The sequence below is a fragment of the Artibeus jamaicensis genome, unplaced genomic scaffold (genome assembly GCF_021234435.1).
Source record: "Artibeus jamaicensis isolate MK-2021 breed Jamaican fruit bat unplaced genomic scaffold, CSHL_Jam_final scaffold_1019, whole genome shotgun sequence".
NCBI classification, from domain to species: domain Eukaryota; kingdom Metazoa; phylum Chordata; class Mammalia; order Chiroptera; family Phyllostomidae; genus Artibeus; species Artibeus jamaicensis.
Window position 1 is genome coordinate 1,385,007 of NW_026522025.1, and position 13,806 is coordinate 1,398,812.

At 36.7% G+C, this 13,806-nt stretch overlaps 1 protein-coding gene across 1 annotated transcript in view; it reads right to left on the reverse strand.

Moving 5' to 3' along the window:
• LOC119040203 (AGBL carboxypeptidase 4) overlaps window positions 1-13,806 on the reverse strand; it is a 1,071,017-nt gene that overhangs the window by 985,859 nt on the left and 71,352 nt on the right. Inside the window, exon 2 of the mRNA XM_037133086.2 lies at window positions 6,258-6,380. Within this exon, the coding sequence (XP_036988981.2) occupies window positions 6,258-6,380 (123 nt within the window). The remainder of the gene's footprint in view (window positions 1-6,257; window positions 6,381-13,806) is intronic.

Here is a 13,806-nt window from a genome sequence, read left to right on the forward strand (position 1 = left end):
TTGGCTATTGTGAATAATGCTTCAATGTTGCCAATTTCACAGAAACAGAGAATAGAGTTGTGGTTGCCAGGGGCTAGAGGAAAAGGGAAATGAGCTGGTACAGGTCATAGGGTACACATTTTCAGTTAAAGTTCTGAACAGCTAATGTACAGGAGATCCTTGAATGATGGAAGGATCATTTCATTGTAATGTTGACAAGATGACATAGGAACTTAACTTTTTTTTATTGCTTTTCAACTACAGTTGTTCCCATTTTCCCCCACCACTCTCCCCTGCCCCACCCACCTCCACCTCCCAGCTTCGCTCCTCCCCTCGCTGTTGTCTTTGTACATGGGTCCTTTATACATGCTCCTTGACAACTCTTCCCATTCTTTCCCTCATTATCCCCCTCTCCCCTCCTCTCTGGTCACTCTCCATTTGTTCTTTATTTTCATGTTTCTGGTTATATTTTGCTCGTTTGTTTCTTTTGTTCATTATGTTCCACTTATAGGTGAGATCATATGGTACTTCTCTTTCACTGCCTGGCTTATTTCATTAGGCAGAATGCTCTCTAGTTCCATCCATGCTGTCACAAAGAGTACGAGCTCCTTCTTTCTTTCTGCTACATAGTATTCCATTGTGTAATTGTACCATAGTTTTTTGATCCACTCATTTACTGACAAGCATTTGGACTGTTCCCAGCACTTCCCTATAGTAAATTGTGCTGCTATAGACATTGGGGTACATAGGTTCTTTTGAATTGGTGTTTCAGGATTCTTAGGGAATAATCCCATCAGTGAAATTGAAAACTAGAGGCCAATGTCACTGATGAACATAGACACTAAAATCCTCAACAAAATACTGGCAAACCTCAACCAGCAATACATTAAAAAGACAATATGCCATGATCAAGAAGGACTCATCCGAGAGAATCAAGGATGGTACAATATTCGCAAAGCAATAAATGTAATACATCACATAAACCAAAGGAAAGACAAAAAAATCACATGATCATATCAATAGATGCTGAAAGAACATTTGATAAGATACAGCACCCATTTATGACAAAAACGCTCAGCAAAGTGTGAGTAAAGGGAACATACTTCAACATAATAAAGGCCATATACAAGAAATCTACAGCCAACATCATACTCAACAGGAAAAAACTAAAAGCTTTTCCCACTAAGGTCAGGAACACTTGTTTATATCAATTAGCCTAGAGTAAAATTCATTTCATTATAAGTAATTTGGCCTCAAGTAACAGAACCTATTGACAAGTTAAGTGAGGACTTATGCACAGCATATTGTCTACAGTTAATGGCATCGTATTGTATATTTGAAAGTTGCTGAGTACATCTTAAGCACTCACCACTCACACAAAAATTAACTACACTAACTATGTGAGGTAAAGGATGTGTTAGTTATCTTGATCTTAGCAATTATTCTACAATATATACATATATCCAATCATCACATTGTATACTTTAAATATATGGAAATACATTTGTCAGTTATTCCTCATAAAGTTAAAAAATGTATATCATCCATTTAGACATCTAAAAAAAGAAAAGTTTAGGTGAGACATTGAACTAAAAATCCTAATTTCTAATGTAGTCATGATACATGTGCCATGAATGAAGACCATTTTTATTGAAAGGAAATATTAAGTTTCTAAGACTACATAAGTAAATGTAGTAAATTCCACTGGAGGGATAAATTAAATGTTTTAATTTTTTATTTTCACTGTTTTGAATAGTATGCAAATAAGTGATCCATATCATAATCTCACTGAACCTTTTCCTTGCTACAGTAATTTTAATATATTTTATTGATTATGCTATTACAGTTGTCCCATTTTCCTCCTTCACTCTCCTCCACCCTACACACCCCCTCCCACCCACCTTCCCCCCCTCTTTAGTTCATGTCCATGTGTCATACATATAAGTTCTTTGGCTTCTACATTTTCCATACTATTCTTACTCTCCCCCTGTGTATTTTCTACCTACCATCTATGCTACTTATTCTCTGCACCTGATCCTTCATTATTTGTTCAAATAGGTTTTCCACTTGTTGCTCTTCCTCTTCTCCCTCTGGTACCCCTATAATTTGGATGTTCAAACATTTAAAGATGTCCTGGAGGTTCCTAAGCTTCTCTTCATTTTTTTGAATTCTTGTTTCTACATTCTTTTCTGATTGGATGTTTCTTTCTTCCTTCTGGTGCACACTGTTGATTTGAGTCCCAGTTTTCTTCCCACCATTATTGGTTCCCTGTACATTTTCCTTTATTTCACTTAGCATAGCCTTCATTTGTTCATCTAATTTGCAACCAAATTCAACCAATTCTGTAAGCATCCTGATCACCAGTGTTTTGAACTGTGCATCTGATAGGCTGGCTACCTGTCACTCAGTTGTATTTTTTTCTGGAGCTTCGATCTGTTCTTTCGTTTGAGCCATTTTTTTTTTTGGTCTTGACACACCTGTTACATAGTGAGGGGTGGAGCCTGAGGTATTCACCAGGGCGGGGTAACCCATGTAGCTGGTTTCTGATGCTGTATGTGGGGAAGGGGTGTGAGAGGGAACAATGGTGCTTGCTCTGCTCTTTGCCAGATTTCAGTCACTTTCCCTGCTTCCCACAAGCAAATTGGGCCCTACCGGCACTAATTCCAAGATGGGTGGGTTTGTGTACATTCTGGGACCCTGTAGGTTTCTCCAACAAACTCTCCTGCGAGGCTGGAAGTTTCTCCCACTGCCTCAACCCCCCACAGATGTATTCAATTGGTGTTTTGAGGCTTTATTCTCCACGCTAGGCCCCGGAGTCGTGCGGTCTGTCCTGCTACCCAGTTTCCCCTGGTTTATCCCTGCACAAATGTGGGACCGCCCAGTCCACCAGCTGCCTCGTGCACCGTGCACTGTGCCCCATGCCCCATTCCACATTCCACAATCCACAGTCTTGCTGGGTCCACCAGCAGCCACCTTACACGCCTGGGCCTGCCAGCCACTGCTTTGCTGCAAGTCCTCTCTGCCCAGCTGCCCAACTCTGCCCCTCCTACTGATCTGGATGAATGTGTCTTCTTTAACTCCTTGGTTGTTGGACTTCCATACAGTTCGATTTTGTCAGTTCTGGTTGTTTTTTGTTTTAAAATTGTGTTGTCCTTCTTTTGGTAGTGCAAGGAGGCACAGTGTATCTACCTACATCTTGAGTTTGGTCAGAAGTGTCCTTGCTCTAGTAATTTAAACAATATATTAAATCTCTCAGGCTAACCAATTAATTAGAAGTATAAATTATAGTGCTCTTTTCATATTCAATACATATATACTCAGATCAATCATATCAATGTGTCTAGAGAAATGAAATGAGAGTGGTGTGGCTGTTTTCCCAGGGAAATATACTTATAGATAGGCGTCTGCAGAAAAAATCTGACCAGGGGTTCATTTGAATATTTGAGAACAATACTCAAAATGCATATATGGTAATAAAACATAGTATTTATTTGAATGGTTTAACAAGTAGAAATTTTTTTCATTTTTCTTCATTACAAAACCTTTTTCTATTTGTCTTATCACCTAAAGAGTAATTTTCAGCAACATATTATTCGTATGTCATAAACTGACCTATGATAAGATTATACTATATTTATTATGTGTGATAGATAGATAGATAGATAGATAGATAGATAGATATATGTTCAGTGGTTATACATATAGCCTTTGGAGCCAGGAAATTCTGTTTCATATTCAGGTACACCATTTGTCAGTCATACACTTCAAAGTAAATAGCTTTACATCTCTGAGCATCAGTTTCCTCCTCACCTACAAAGAGGGATATAATAATACCTCAGAAGGTTTTATGAGTATTAAATGAGATAGACTATGTATATCACTTATGAAAATGTCTGGCAAGCAATAAGTAAGTGATAATTGTTATTTATTTTTCTCCTTAATATTTCTATTGCTTTTAATGTTAAATTTTTATTTAAATGTAAAAATATTTTAGCAATCTTAAAGTCTCACTTTATGAAGATTATTCTGTTCACTATCTGTCCTCCCTCTTTATTAATATATTTATTGAGCTCATTATTATACACAGCTGACAGTAAACAAGGTGCTGAAAAAAATTAATAAGAAACCATCCTTGACTTCAAGGAACTTTTAGTGATAAAGAAAAAGAAAGACAATTAACTGACTGCAATGCATAAGGACTCTCATAGAAGAACTTAAGAAGTGCCTGTACATACGGAGATAAAGACAGCTAAACCTGCCTGAGGCGTACCGTTTCTTAGAGGAAGAAATGTTGGACTGAGTCCGAATATGTTTTACAAGGTAGAGAAAAGGACCTGGGGCACAGAAAGAACAGCATCCATAAAGGTATGAAAACTTCCTAGAATCTGGTGGATCAGGGAATAAGAAGCAATTAAATATGACATTTTCATCAAAGCTATCTGAAAGTTAATCTTTCCCCGTCTTTCTGTTGCTCAAATTACTTCACTCAACAAATAAATACAGTATTAATTTAGTGCTGAATTTTGTAAGCACTCTGCTTGGTTCTGTGGGGTAACAGGGATTAATCAGACTCAGATTCTGCCCTGAAGCAGGTTACTAATACAAGGGAACAAAAGAAGTTTTTTTTAAAAAAAAATCAGAAAAAGTGCCGAATGTGTCTAGAGAAATGAAATGAGAGTGGTGTGGCTGTTTTCCCAGGGGAATGTACGTATAGAAGGTGTCTGTAGAAAAAATCTGATCAGGGATTCATAGGAGAATTCATATTTGACCTGCAGACCTTATTTCTCACAAGAAAAACATTATTTATCTACCAGCTCGGGGCCAGGCAATGTGCTAGGCAGTTTACATATTCTACAATTGTGAAAGGAAAAAAATTATGGATGTTTATGTGAAGGCAATATACTTTATCCAAACAAACCAATACTCCCCATTCGCTGAGTCTTATTAATCTTTAAAATAAGGATAATTCCTACTCTCACAGAGTTATTAATGTAAAGAACCTGCATGCCTTAACCTGATGTTAAAAAAAAATCAAAATGGTTATTTTCTAGGCACTAAGGAAATCCTGGAAAACACAACAGTACCACATTCACAGCAGAAACACTGTTCCCGACGACGTGGGAAGTGCTCACATCTGACTGGATGGACACTACAGTACAATGTTATGAGATAAATTATGTCCCCCCAAAACTCGCGTGTTGAAGTCCTAACTCCCCAGTACCTCAGACTGTGAAGAGGGAGTATGTTGAGACAGACATGCACAGAAAGAACACCAAGTGAAAGTAAAGGCAGAGATCAAGGTGATATTCTACAAACTAAGGAACAACAAAGATTGCTGGCAAACCAATCTAGAGAAGAGGCTTCAAACAGATTCTTCCTCAAAACCCTTAGAATGAACCAACTCTGCCAACACCTTGATCTCAGACTTCTAGCCTCCAGAACTGATACAATACATTTCTGTTGTTTAAGCCACTCAGTTTGTGGCTCTCTGTTAAGGGATACCTAGCAAACTAAAACAACATAAAATAAAGAGCAAAACTCTGCATAAACAACTTTTCAATTGTTGGTATAAACACCTGTGTTTTTAAGGTTCAGAGAACTGGCATATCCCTTCAACACACAAATACATACACATGTGAATTTTGTTACCTTTCTCACTAATATTTTCAACATATTTAAAATATCTACCATTCACCTTTCATAGCAGAACATGAGGCTCAGGAAGTAAAGAATTTAACAAGATTCAGTACTGCTGGATTGGAATTCACAATCAAGTCCTGATCTCCCCTTTTAGAATACCCACTACATTTGTTGATTGTGATACAATATTACTTTTGATACTTTGTTTGTGTTCATTTGAATCTGTTCTCTCATCATTTCTTTACAGGGAAGCCTCCTGACTCACAATTAAGTTCTGTAAGAATGTCATACAGAACCAGATAATAACAGACATTCAATAATTGATTTATCATATCAAATTATACCAGTCTTATCCCAAAAGAAATTATGTGTAGGTAAGTATTTTTATAAAATATAAGTTACTATATGAATGTTCACCAGTATTATCATTGTACTTCTAATAATTTATAGCAACAAAACATTGCATTTCATTTTTATGTATTTCCAAGTTAATTCCATCAACATTGATTTTTCTCTGACAAGTTATTTCATTCTGATGAAATATTAAATGGGTTGAATCTCATTGACTGGTTAGGTGGAACTGGAGTCTAAAAAACCCTCACGAGACAAGCTCAAAAGCAAAGGGCTTTAATACTCACCACTTTCAAAGCAAGCATCAAAGGTAAGATGTCCTTTCTTGGGCTGTCCGCAGTATCCAGCTGGAAGCACCATACATTTGCTCACATTCCCTCCGATGGTATCATCACTTCCCATATCATTGCCTATTTTTAAAAAATTGGCTCACATTAATCAGAAATCAAAATGGATTTAGTAATAGAAATCTAGATGTTTACCATTAATTTTCCTCCTCCCTTGCTAATCCTGGTAGTAAGAAATTAACTATGTCTTGTAGTAGAGTACAAAGACTGCATTTTGAAATCAGACAGATATGGGCTCAGATCTTATCTGTACTACCTGCCAATTCTCTGTGATGCAATCAACTTCATCCCTTTAGGCCTCAGTTTCTCTTCTTTCATCCATAAACAGGGAATACTAAAACCTACTTTTTGAAATTATGCTGAGAATTATATGAAAAATATTTAGTATGACTATTAAAATACAAAGACTGTCATTAAATTACATCAATTTCTTAATAATATGGTAATATATCTAACTTGTCACAAACATATAGTTAATTACTTTACCTTAAAACAAGCAATAGTTCCACAACTAGCATTATAACTACTTAATGTTGCACCAACAGAAATAATTCGAGAACCACTGAATTAGCACAGAAGTTATATTCAGTTGGCCAAAAAGTTTAGTTTTTTCCATACAATGGCTCTAGTAGTGCTCAGTTGTCTTTAATCTCATTCGAAACATTTTTGTTAGATTGTATTGTAACACCTGTCATATCAGTGTGCATTTTTAAAAAACTTATCAAAATTGGTGAATTTTTGTGCAGCCATTTTAATACTGAAGATGGAAGAAGGCATGCAACATTTTCAGGGTGTTATGCTTTATTATTTCAAGAAAAATAAAAACACAACTGAAACACACAAAAAATTTATGTAGTGTATGGAGAAGGTGCTGTGATTGATCAAATGTGTGAAAGTGGTTTGTGAAGTTTCTTTGCTGTGCTGCTGTCTATTATTGCACTGGAAGATGTTTAGCCACGCCCCCGGCCTCTACCCACTCACTAGAAGCCATTACTGGGAAAGAGCTGACATATTCAAAATATCCAAATCAATAAAGATATTGGTGAAAATGAAAAATGTGTTTTTTATTTTACAGAAAAAACAGACAGACATGTTGGCCAACCCAATATTTTCTACCAGGGACTATAATTTTTCAAAGATGTGTAAGTTTCATTTCCATGGAAGATGTAGAAAGCTGGAAAGAGCTTTGCTTCTGCCTTAACAAGAAATATCCCCACAACCAAAATCATAACTTTTAAAAATCTATCAGAAAACAGATTTTTAGACACTCAATAATCTATTATTCAAGAAAAGTTAGGTCCCATCAAAAAGAAGATGGGGAGAAAGCACCAACTCCTCTATGGCAGAGCACAGAAGAAATGCTGGATGTTGCATCAGTAAGTAGAACTAATTAAGCTTAATTTAAAAAAAAATTTGTTAAAGGTCAAGTGTACAGGAAACATGAGAGTGTAGAACACCCGAGAGTCATAGATACAAAAGGAAATTCACACCCACTGGCAGACTCCTCTCCAGGCCTCCATCAGGGAGTTGGAAAAAAGACTGGGCAGGGCAGACTAGAAAATGCCTTTCTTTTTGATGCTGGAATGGAGAAAGGGAGTGGCTTCTGTTATCGAAAAGGCATGAAGCACCACCAATAGCCATTTCCCTACAGAAAAAGAGGTCTAAGTCACTAGGGAAGAATAACAAAATTTATAACCATGTGAAACAACTGCAAGAGGAGGAGGAGCAAAAGAAAAAGTCCTTCTCACTTAGGTGACAGACAGGAAATAGTCATGGGCCTAAGACTGTATTATCAGCATTACTAGAGGGCTCCTACCCCTGGAGAAAGGGTAGAAAATTCTGTCTCACACAAAACATCAAAGATTCAAGACAGAGTTGAAAGAAAAAAGAGATGGTACTTTTTAAAATTTCCACTCCAAGACCAGAACATACAGGGCCTGCCCAAGAGTAAGGCTATAAACCAGGAGAATAGAAATATTCCTACTTCCTCAACACCAAGATTAGATACCAAGTAGTAGATCACAAACATCAGCAATCTACTTCCAGAGTAGGGACAAAAGCATTGAGAGAAGCCAGCCACCTCTCAATGTGGTAGCAGTACCCAGGGAAGAACAAAAGTTCACAGCACAGCAGAACACTGTTGAAATAGCCTCAATCACCCTAGCCTTCTCCCTCACAAATAAAATAACACTAAAAAAATTTGAAGCCAAGTTCCAGCCAAGATGGAGATGTAGGTAGAAACCCTTTACTTCCTCACACAACCAAAAGGAGGGTATCTAAAATCAATAAATAACTAGAAGTGCCAGAAACTGCATGTAACTCTGACAACCAGATCAACCAGACTGGTAAGAACAGAGAGAACCCCCGGCAAGGCAGCAAACCGCTGGGGTGGAGCTGGCTGAACTGTAAACGGAGACTCAGAGTTGACTGTGGACTATGGTGGGGGTTGCCGCAGTGGGAGAAACTCCCAGTCTCACGCAAGAGTTCATGGAAAGTGGGGCTAGAGCCAAGCAGGGGAGCTGCATTGTTCCCACTCTGGCCCCTCCCCCACAGGCATCTAGGGCTGCCCAGCTTGGGTGAATACCTAAGCCCCACCCCCTTACAGCTTAACAGGTGCACGGAGACAAATGAAAGAACACAGCAAAACTCCAGAAAGAGAGCTAAGTAATGAGGCGATAGCCAACCTATTTCACAGAGAGATTAAAGCCCTGGTAATCAAAATGCTCACAGAACTGACTGAACTTGGTCAAAAAATGAAAGAACAAATGAAAGATACCCAAAGAGAAATAAAGTGTATTCAGGGAACCAACAGTGACAGAAAGAAAACCAGGCCTCAAATCAATGATTTGTAACAAAAGGAAGAAATACATATCCAACCAGAACAGAATAAAGAAACAAGAATTCAAAAAAATGAAGAGAGGCTGTGGAATCTCTGAGAAAACTTTAAACATTACAATATCTGAATAATAGGGGTGCCAGATAGACAAGAACAACAGCAAAAAAACTGAAAACTTATTTGAACAAATAGTGAAGGAAAACTTCCACAATCTGGCAAAAGAAATAGACTTCCAGGAAGTCCAGGAAGCCCAGAGAGTTCCAAAGAACTTGGACCCAAAGAGGAACACACCAAGGTACATCATCATTAAGTTACCCAAGATTAAAGATAAAAAGAATCTTAAAAGTGGCAAGAGGAAAGGAGAGAGTTACCTACAAAGGAGCAAAGGAGTGCCCATAAGACTAGCAGCTCAAAAGAAACCTTCTCAAAAGAAACCCTGCAGGCAATAAGGGGCTGGAAAGAAGTATTCAAAGTCACGCAAGGCAAGGACCAACATCCAAGATTGCTCTATCCAGCAAAGCTATCATGTAGAATGGAAGGGCAGGTGAAGTGCTTCTTAGATAAGGTAAAGTTAAAGGAGTTCATCATCACTAAGCCCTTATTATATGAAATGTTAAATGGACTTATCTAAGAAATTGAAGAAGATTAAAGACTATAAATGGTAAAATGACAACAAATTCATAACTAATAACAAACAAATCCAAAAAAAGAAAAAGAGAAATAAAAACTAAGCAAGCAACTAGAACAGGAACAGAATAAAAGAAATGGACATCACATGGAGGGTTTTCAGTGGGAACGAGGAAGGGAGGAATAAGGGGGAAAAGGTACAAAAGCAGCAGCATAATTGGTAGGCATGAAATAGACCAGGAGAGGTCAAATATGGTATAGGAAATGGAGAATTCAAAGAACTTATATGCACAACCCATGGACATGAACTAAGTGGGGGAATGTTGGAAGGTTGGGGGGTGCAGGGCGGAGGGGGAATAAAGGAGGAAAAATTGTGAAAACTGTAATAGCATAATCAATAAAACATACTTAAAATTTTTGAAGCCAATGGCAAAGTGTAACTAACCATAGCAACAATGAGCCTCAACCTAGCTTAACTCCTAAGTGGGCATAAGCCCTCATACAAATGACTTAGAAGAAGTGTATCCATTTCCAGTGACAAATAGTATTTCCATTATTCTCTACTGTCCTACACTAGATATCCAGTATTCCATAAAATATTCTGAAACATATAAAAAATCCAAGGAAAAATGACCTACTCTCTAGGTAAGAAAATATAAACAGAACTAGATTCAGAATGACCAGAGTTTGAAATTAGTGAACTTAAACTAAGATTAATATGTTAAGGCCTCTAGTGGGAAATGAGGACAAAATGCACAAACAAATGGGACATTTCAATAGAGAGATGAAAACCACAGTAATGAGTCCAAAGGAAATGCTAAAGCACAGTAACAGAAATAAGTGTCTCCAATACACCCACCAATACACCTGACACAGGTGAGTAATTAGTGAACTCTAGATCAACAGAAACAAGCTGAGCAAAAACACAAAGACAAAAAGAGGAAAGGAAAAAAGAAAAGAAATTTGATATTATTCCAGAGCATCTAAGAGCTCTGGAATAATATCAAATGATCTAACATATATATAACTATAATTCCAGGAGGAGATAGGAGAGAATGGGGTAGAAGAAATATTTGAAGAAATAATACCTAAAAATTTTCTACAACAAAAATTATCTAGCTTGACAGGCCCAAGAATCACCAATCAGAATAATTTTTTAAATTGGATATTTCATATTTTAAAATACAATTTACATAAAAAGAACTAAGATTTAAAAATTACAGTAAACTACTCATAAAAAACTATAAACCAGAAATTGTGAAATGAATTAACGACAAGTACTATGGTACCACTGGTACTTGCAAAACATGTATATGATTAAGTACTGTGTCTAGTATACAAAAAAAATTTTATCAGACACTTCATTAAAGAAGATATGTGGTGTCAATTACGTTTGTGAAAAAATGCTCAATATTGTTAGTCAATAGAAAAATGTAAGTTTAAACCACAATGAGATATTACTCTATACCTATTAAAAGGCTAAAATCAAAGAAACTGATCAAACCAAGGGTAGATGGTGATGCAAAGCAATGAAAACGTTCCTGCATTCCAGATAGAAATGTAAAATAGTAGAGCCATTTTAAAAAATAGTTTGGTACTTGGTTATAAAATAAATACATACAACATACAACCCAGAAATTTGACTCTTAGGAATTTACACAAGAGATGTGAAAACATATGTTCAAAAACAACCTACCCAAAACCTACATCTTTGTTCATAATCACCCCAAAACTGGAAACAATCCAAATGGTTTCAGCTGGTGAATGTATAAATGATCTGTGGTACTTCTGTACAAGAATGAGTCAGCAATAAAAAGGAACAAATAACATGCACATGGCAACATGCATCAACCTCACATGCATTCTACTAAATACCAAACTCAAGACTATATTTTTTAATTTTATTCTAATTGTTGTTCAAGCACAGTTTTCTTTTACTCCCATCCCTTCCCAAAAGGCTATATTCTTTATAATCTATTTTTTATCGTGGTGCAATTACAGTTATCCCCATTCCCCCCATTTTTCTCCCCCACCCTACCCACTTTATAACCTATTTATATGACATTTTTTTAAAGGAAAAATTTTAGGTATTATCAGTGGTTGGCAGGGGCTACAGGGAAGAAACTGACTGCAGTGTTACCAAAACTTTGAAAAATTTTTTGACCTGTATTTCAGCCAAGTTATACATACCTTCCTCTCCTCTGCCAGGTGAAGTACATGCATGCATGTGTAAGTTTAGAGGTAGATGTCTGCAACAGTGACTTGCAAACTCTTAAAGAGAAGTCCTCAATGTCCTTACAGGAATAATGGGGGGGAAGCGGTTACCAAAAATGTCAACTACTACTCATGAGAGAGTAACTAGGATTATACCCCAACCCTAAGCAACTAGAAAACTGAACAAACATATCTGAAGCAACTATTTTCAGACTTGGGTGACAAGCAGTGCCAAACTGTGATACCTGAGAGAAGGGAAATAAATGAGAGGAGCCTCATGATAGTCCTAGCTTTCAAACTAGTGACACTTTCCAGAAGATGGTACAGAGAGAGGGTTTCAAAGCACAAGAGACTGGTTCTCTGAGTTGAGAAGACTGACAGAAGAGTTTGAAGAGGCCAAAAAAAGCTTAAATTTGAAGGTCAGAGTATTCAAGAAGAGAGAGAGCCTTACAGAGCAAGAGCACCAAATATCTATATAAGGTCTGCTTGATACTTGAGCAGAATATTAAGTCTTGCAGAGTGAAACTCCATGAGACCAGGCAAAAAATAACCAAGAAGTTGTAGACTAAACTATTTCCAAAGTACACAAGGGTGGGAAACATTAAAACTGCAACCACCCCCAGTGGAGAACCCATGTTGAAAACCCAGGGCATTAAGTAGAGATCCCAGAAAGGTACTGGTCACAAACACTTCGAAAATGAAATTTGAAATAGAGTATCATTATAATAGCATCACAAGACATAAAATACTCAACCTTAAATTTAACAACTTACATACAAGAACTGTATACTGAAAACTAAAAGACACTGCTGATAGATATTAAGGAAGACCCAATTAATGACAAGGTAAATCATGTTCATAAAATATTCATTATTGTTAAGGTGACAATATTCCATAAATTAATCTCTAGGGTAAATGCAATCCAAATCAAAATTTTAGCCTACTTTTTGGAAATCGACAAGCTGACTATATAATTTATATGGAAACTCAAAGGACCTGGGATAGCCAATATAATTTTGAAAAATAAGAAAAAAGTCATGATAACGAGACTTACTTTAAACTCAGTAACCAAGAAAAGAGTGGTGTGAGCATCAGGACAGTCCTATAAATTAGTGGATTAGAACAGAGAGTGCAGGAATGCAGACATATACATATGGTCAATTAAGTTTCCACAAAGGTGCAATGTTGATTGAACATGGAAAGCACAGTCTTTAAAACAATACTTTATGAAGACTGGATGTGTTTTCAAAAAAAAATAAAGAACCATGTGCATGTGTGTGATGGTGGTGGAGGTTACATTGGTGTATATTTATATTTATTATATATTTGCCACACTCACTAAATCATACTGTTAAAATTAGTATATTTTATTACATGTAAGTTTTATAACCCAACAGAGTTGATTTTTAAATGTTTAAAAGTAAAAAAGCAAGAATAATTTTCATGTCATGGAAGTGATTCTGTGTCTGTACGTTTGTGTATGTGTATTTAAAAGTAAAAATATTCTGCCCTGGCTAGTGTGGCTCAGTGGACTGAGTGCCAACTTGTGAACCAAAGGATTACAGTTCAATTCCCAGTCAGGGCACATGCCTGGGCTGTGGGCCAGGTCCCCAGTAGGGAGTGCACAAGAGGCAACTACACAGTGATGTTTCTCTCATTCTCCCTCCTTTCACCTCACTCTAAAAATAAATAAAAATATTTTTTTTAAAGTAAAATTATTGTATGGCTCATACCCCTGAAATCCTATTCATTCCCTATATGCAAATGCTCCTAATTATTTCTGTTTTTAGTTTCTAGGGTATTATTCTACAC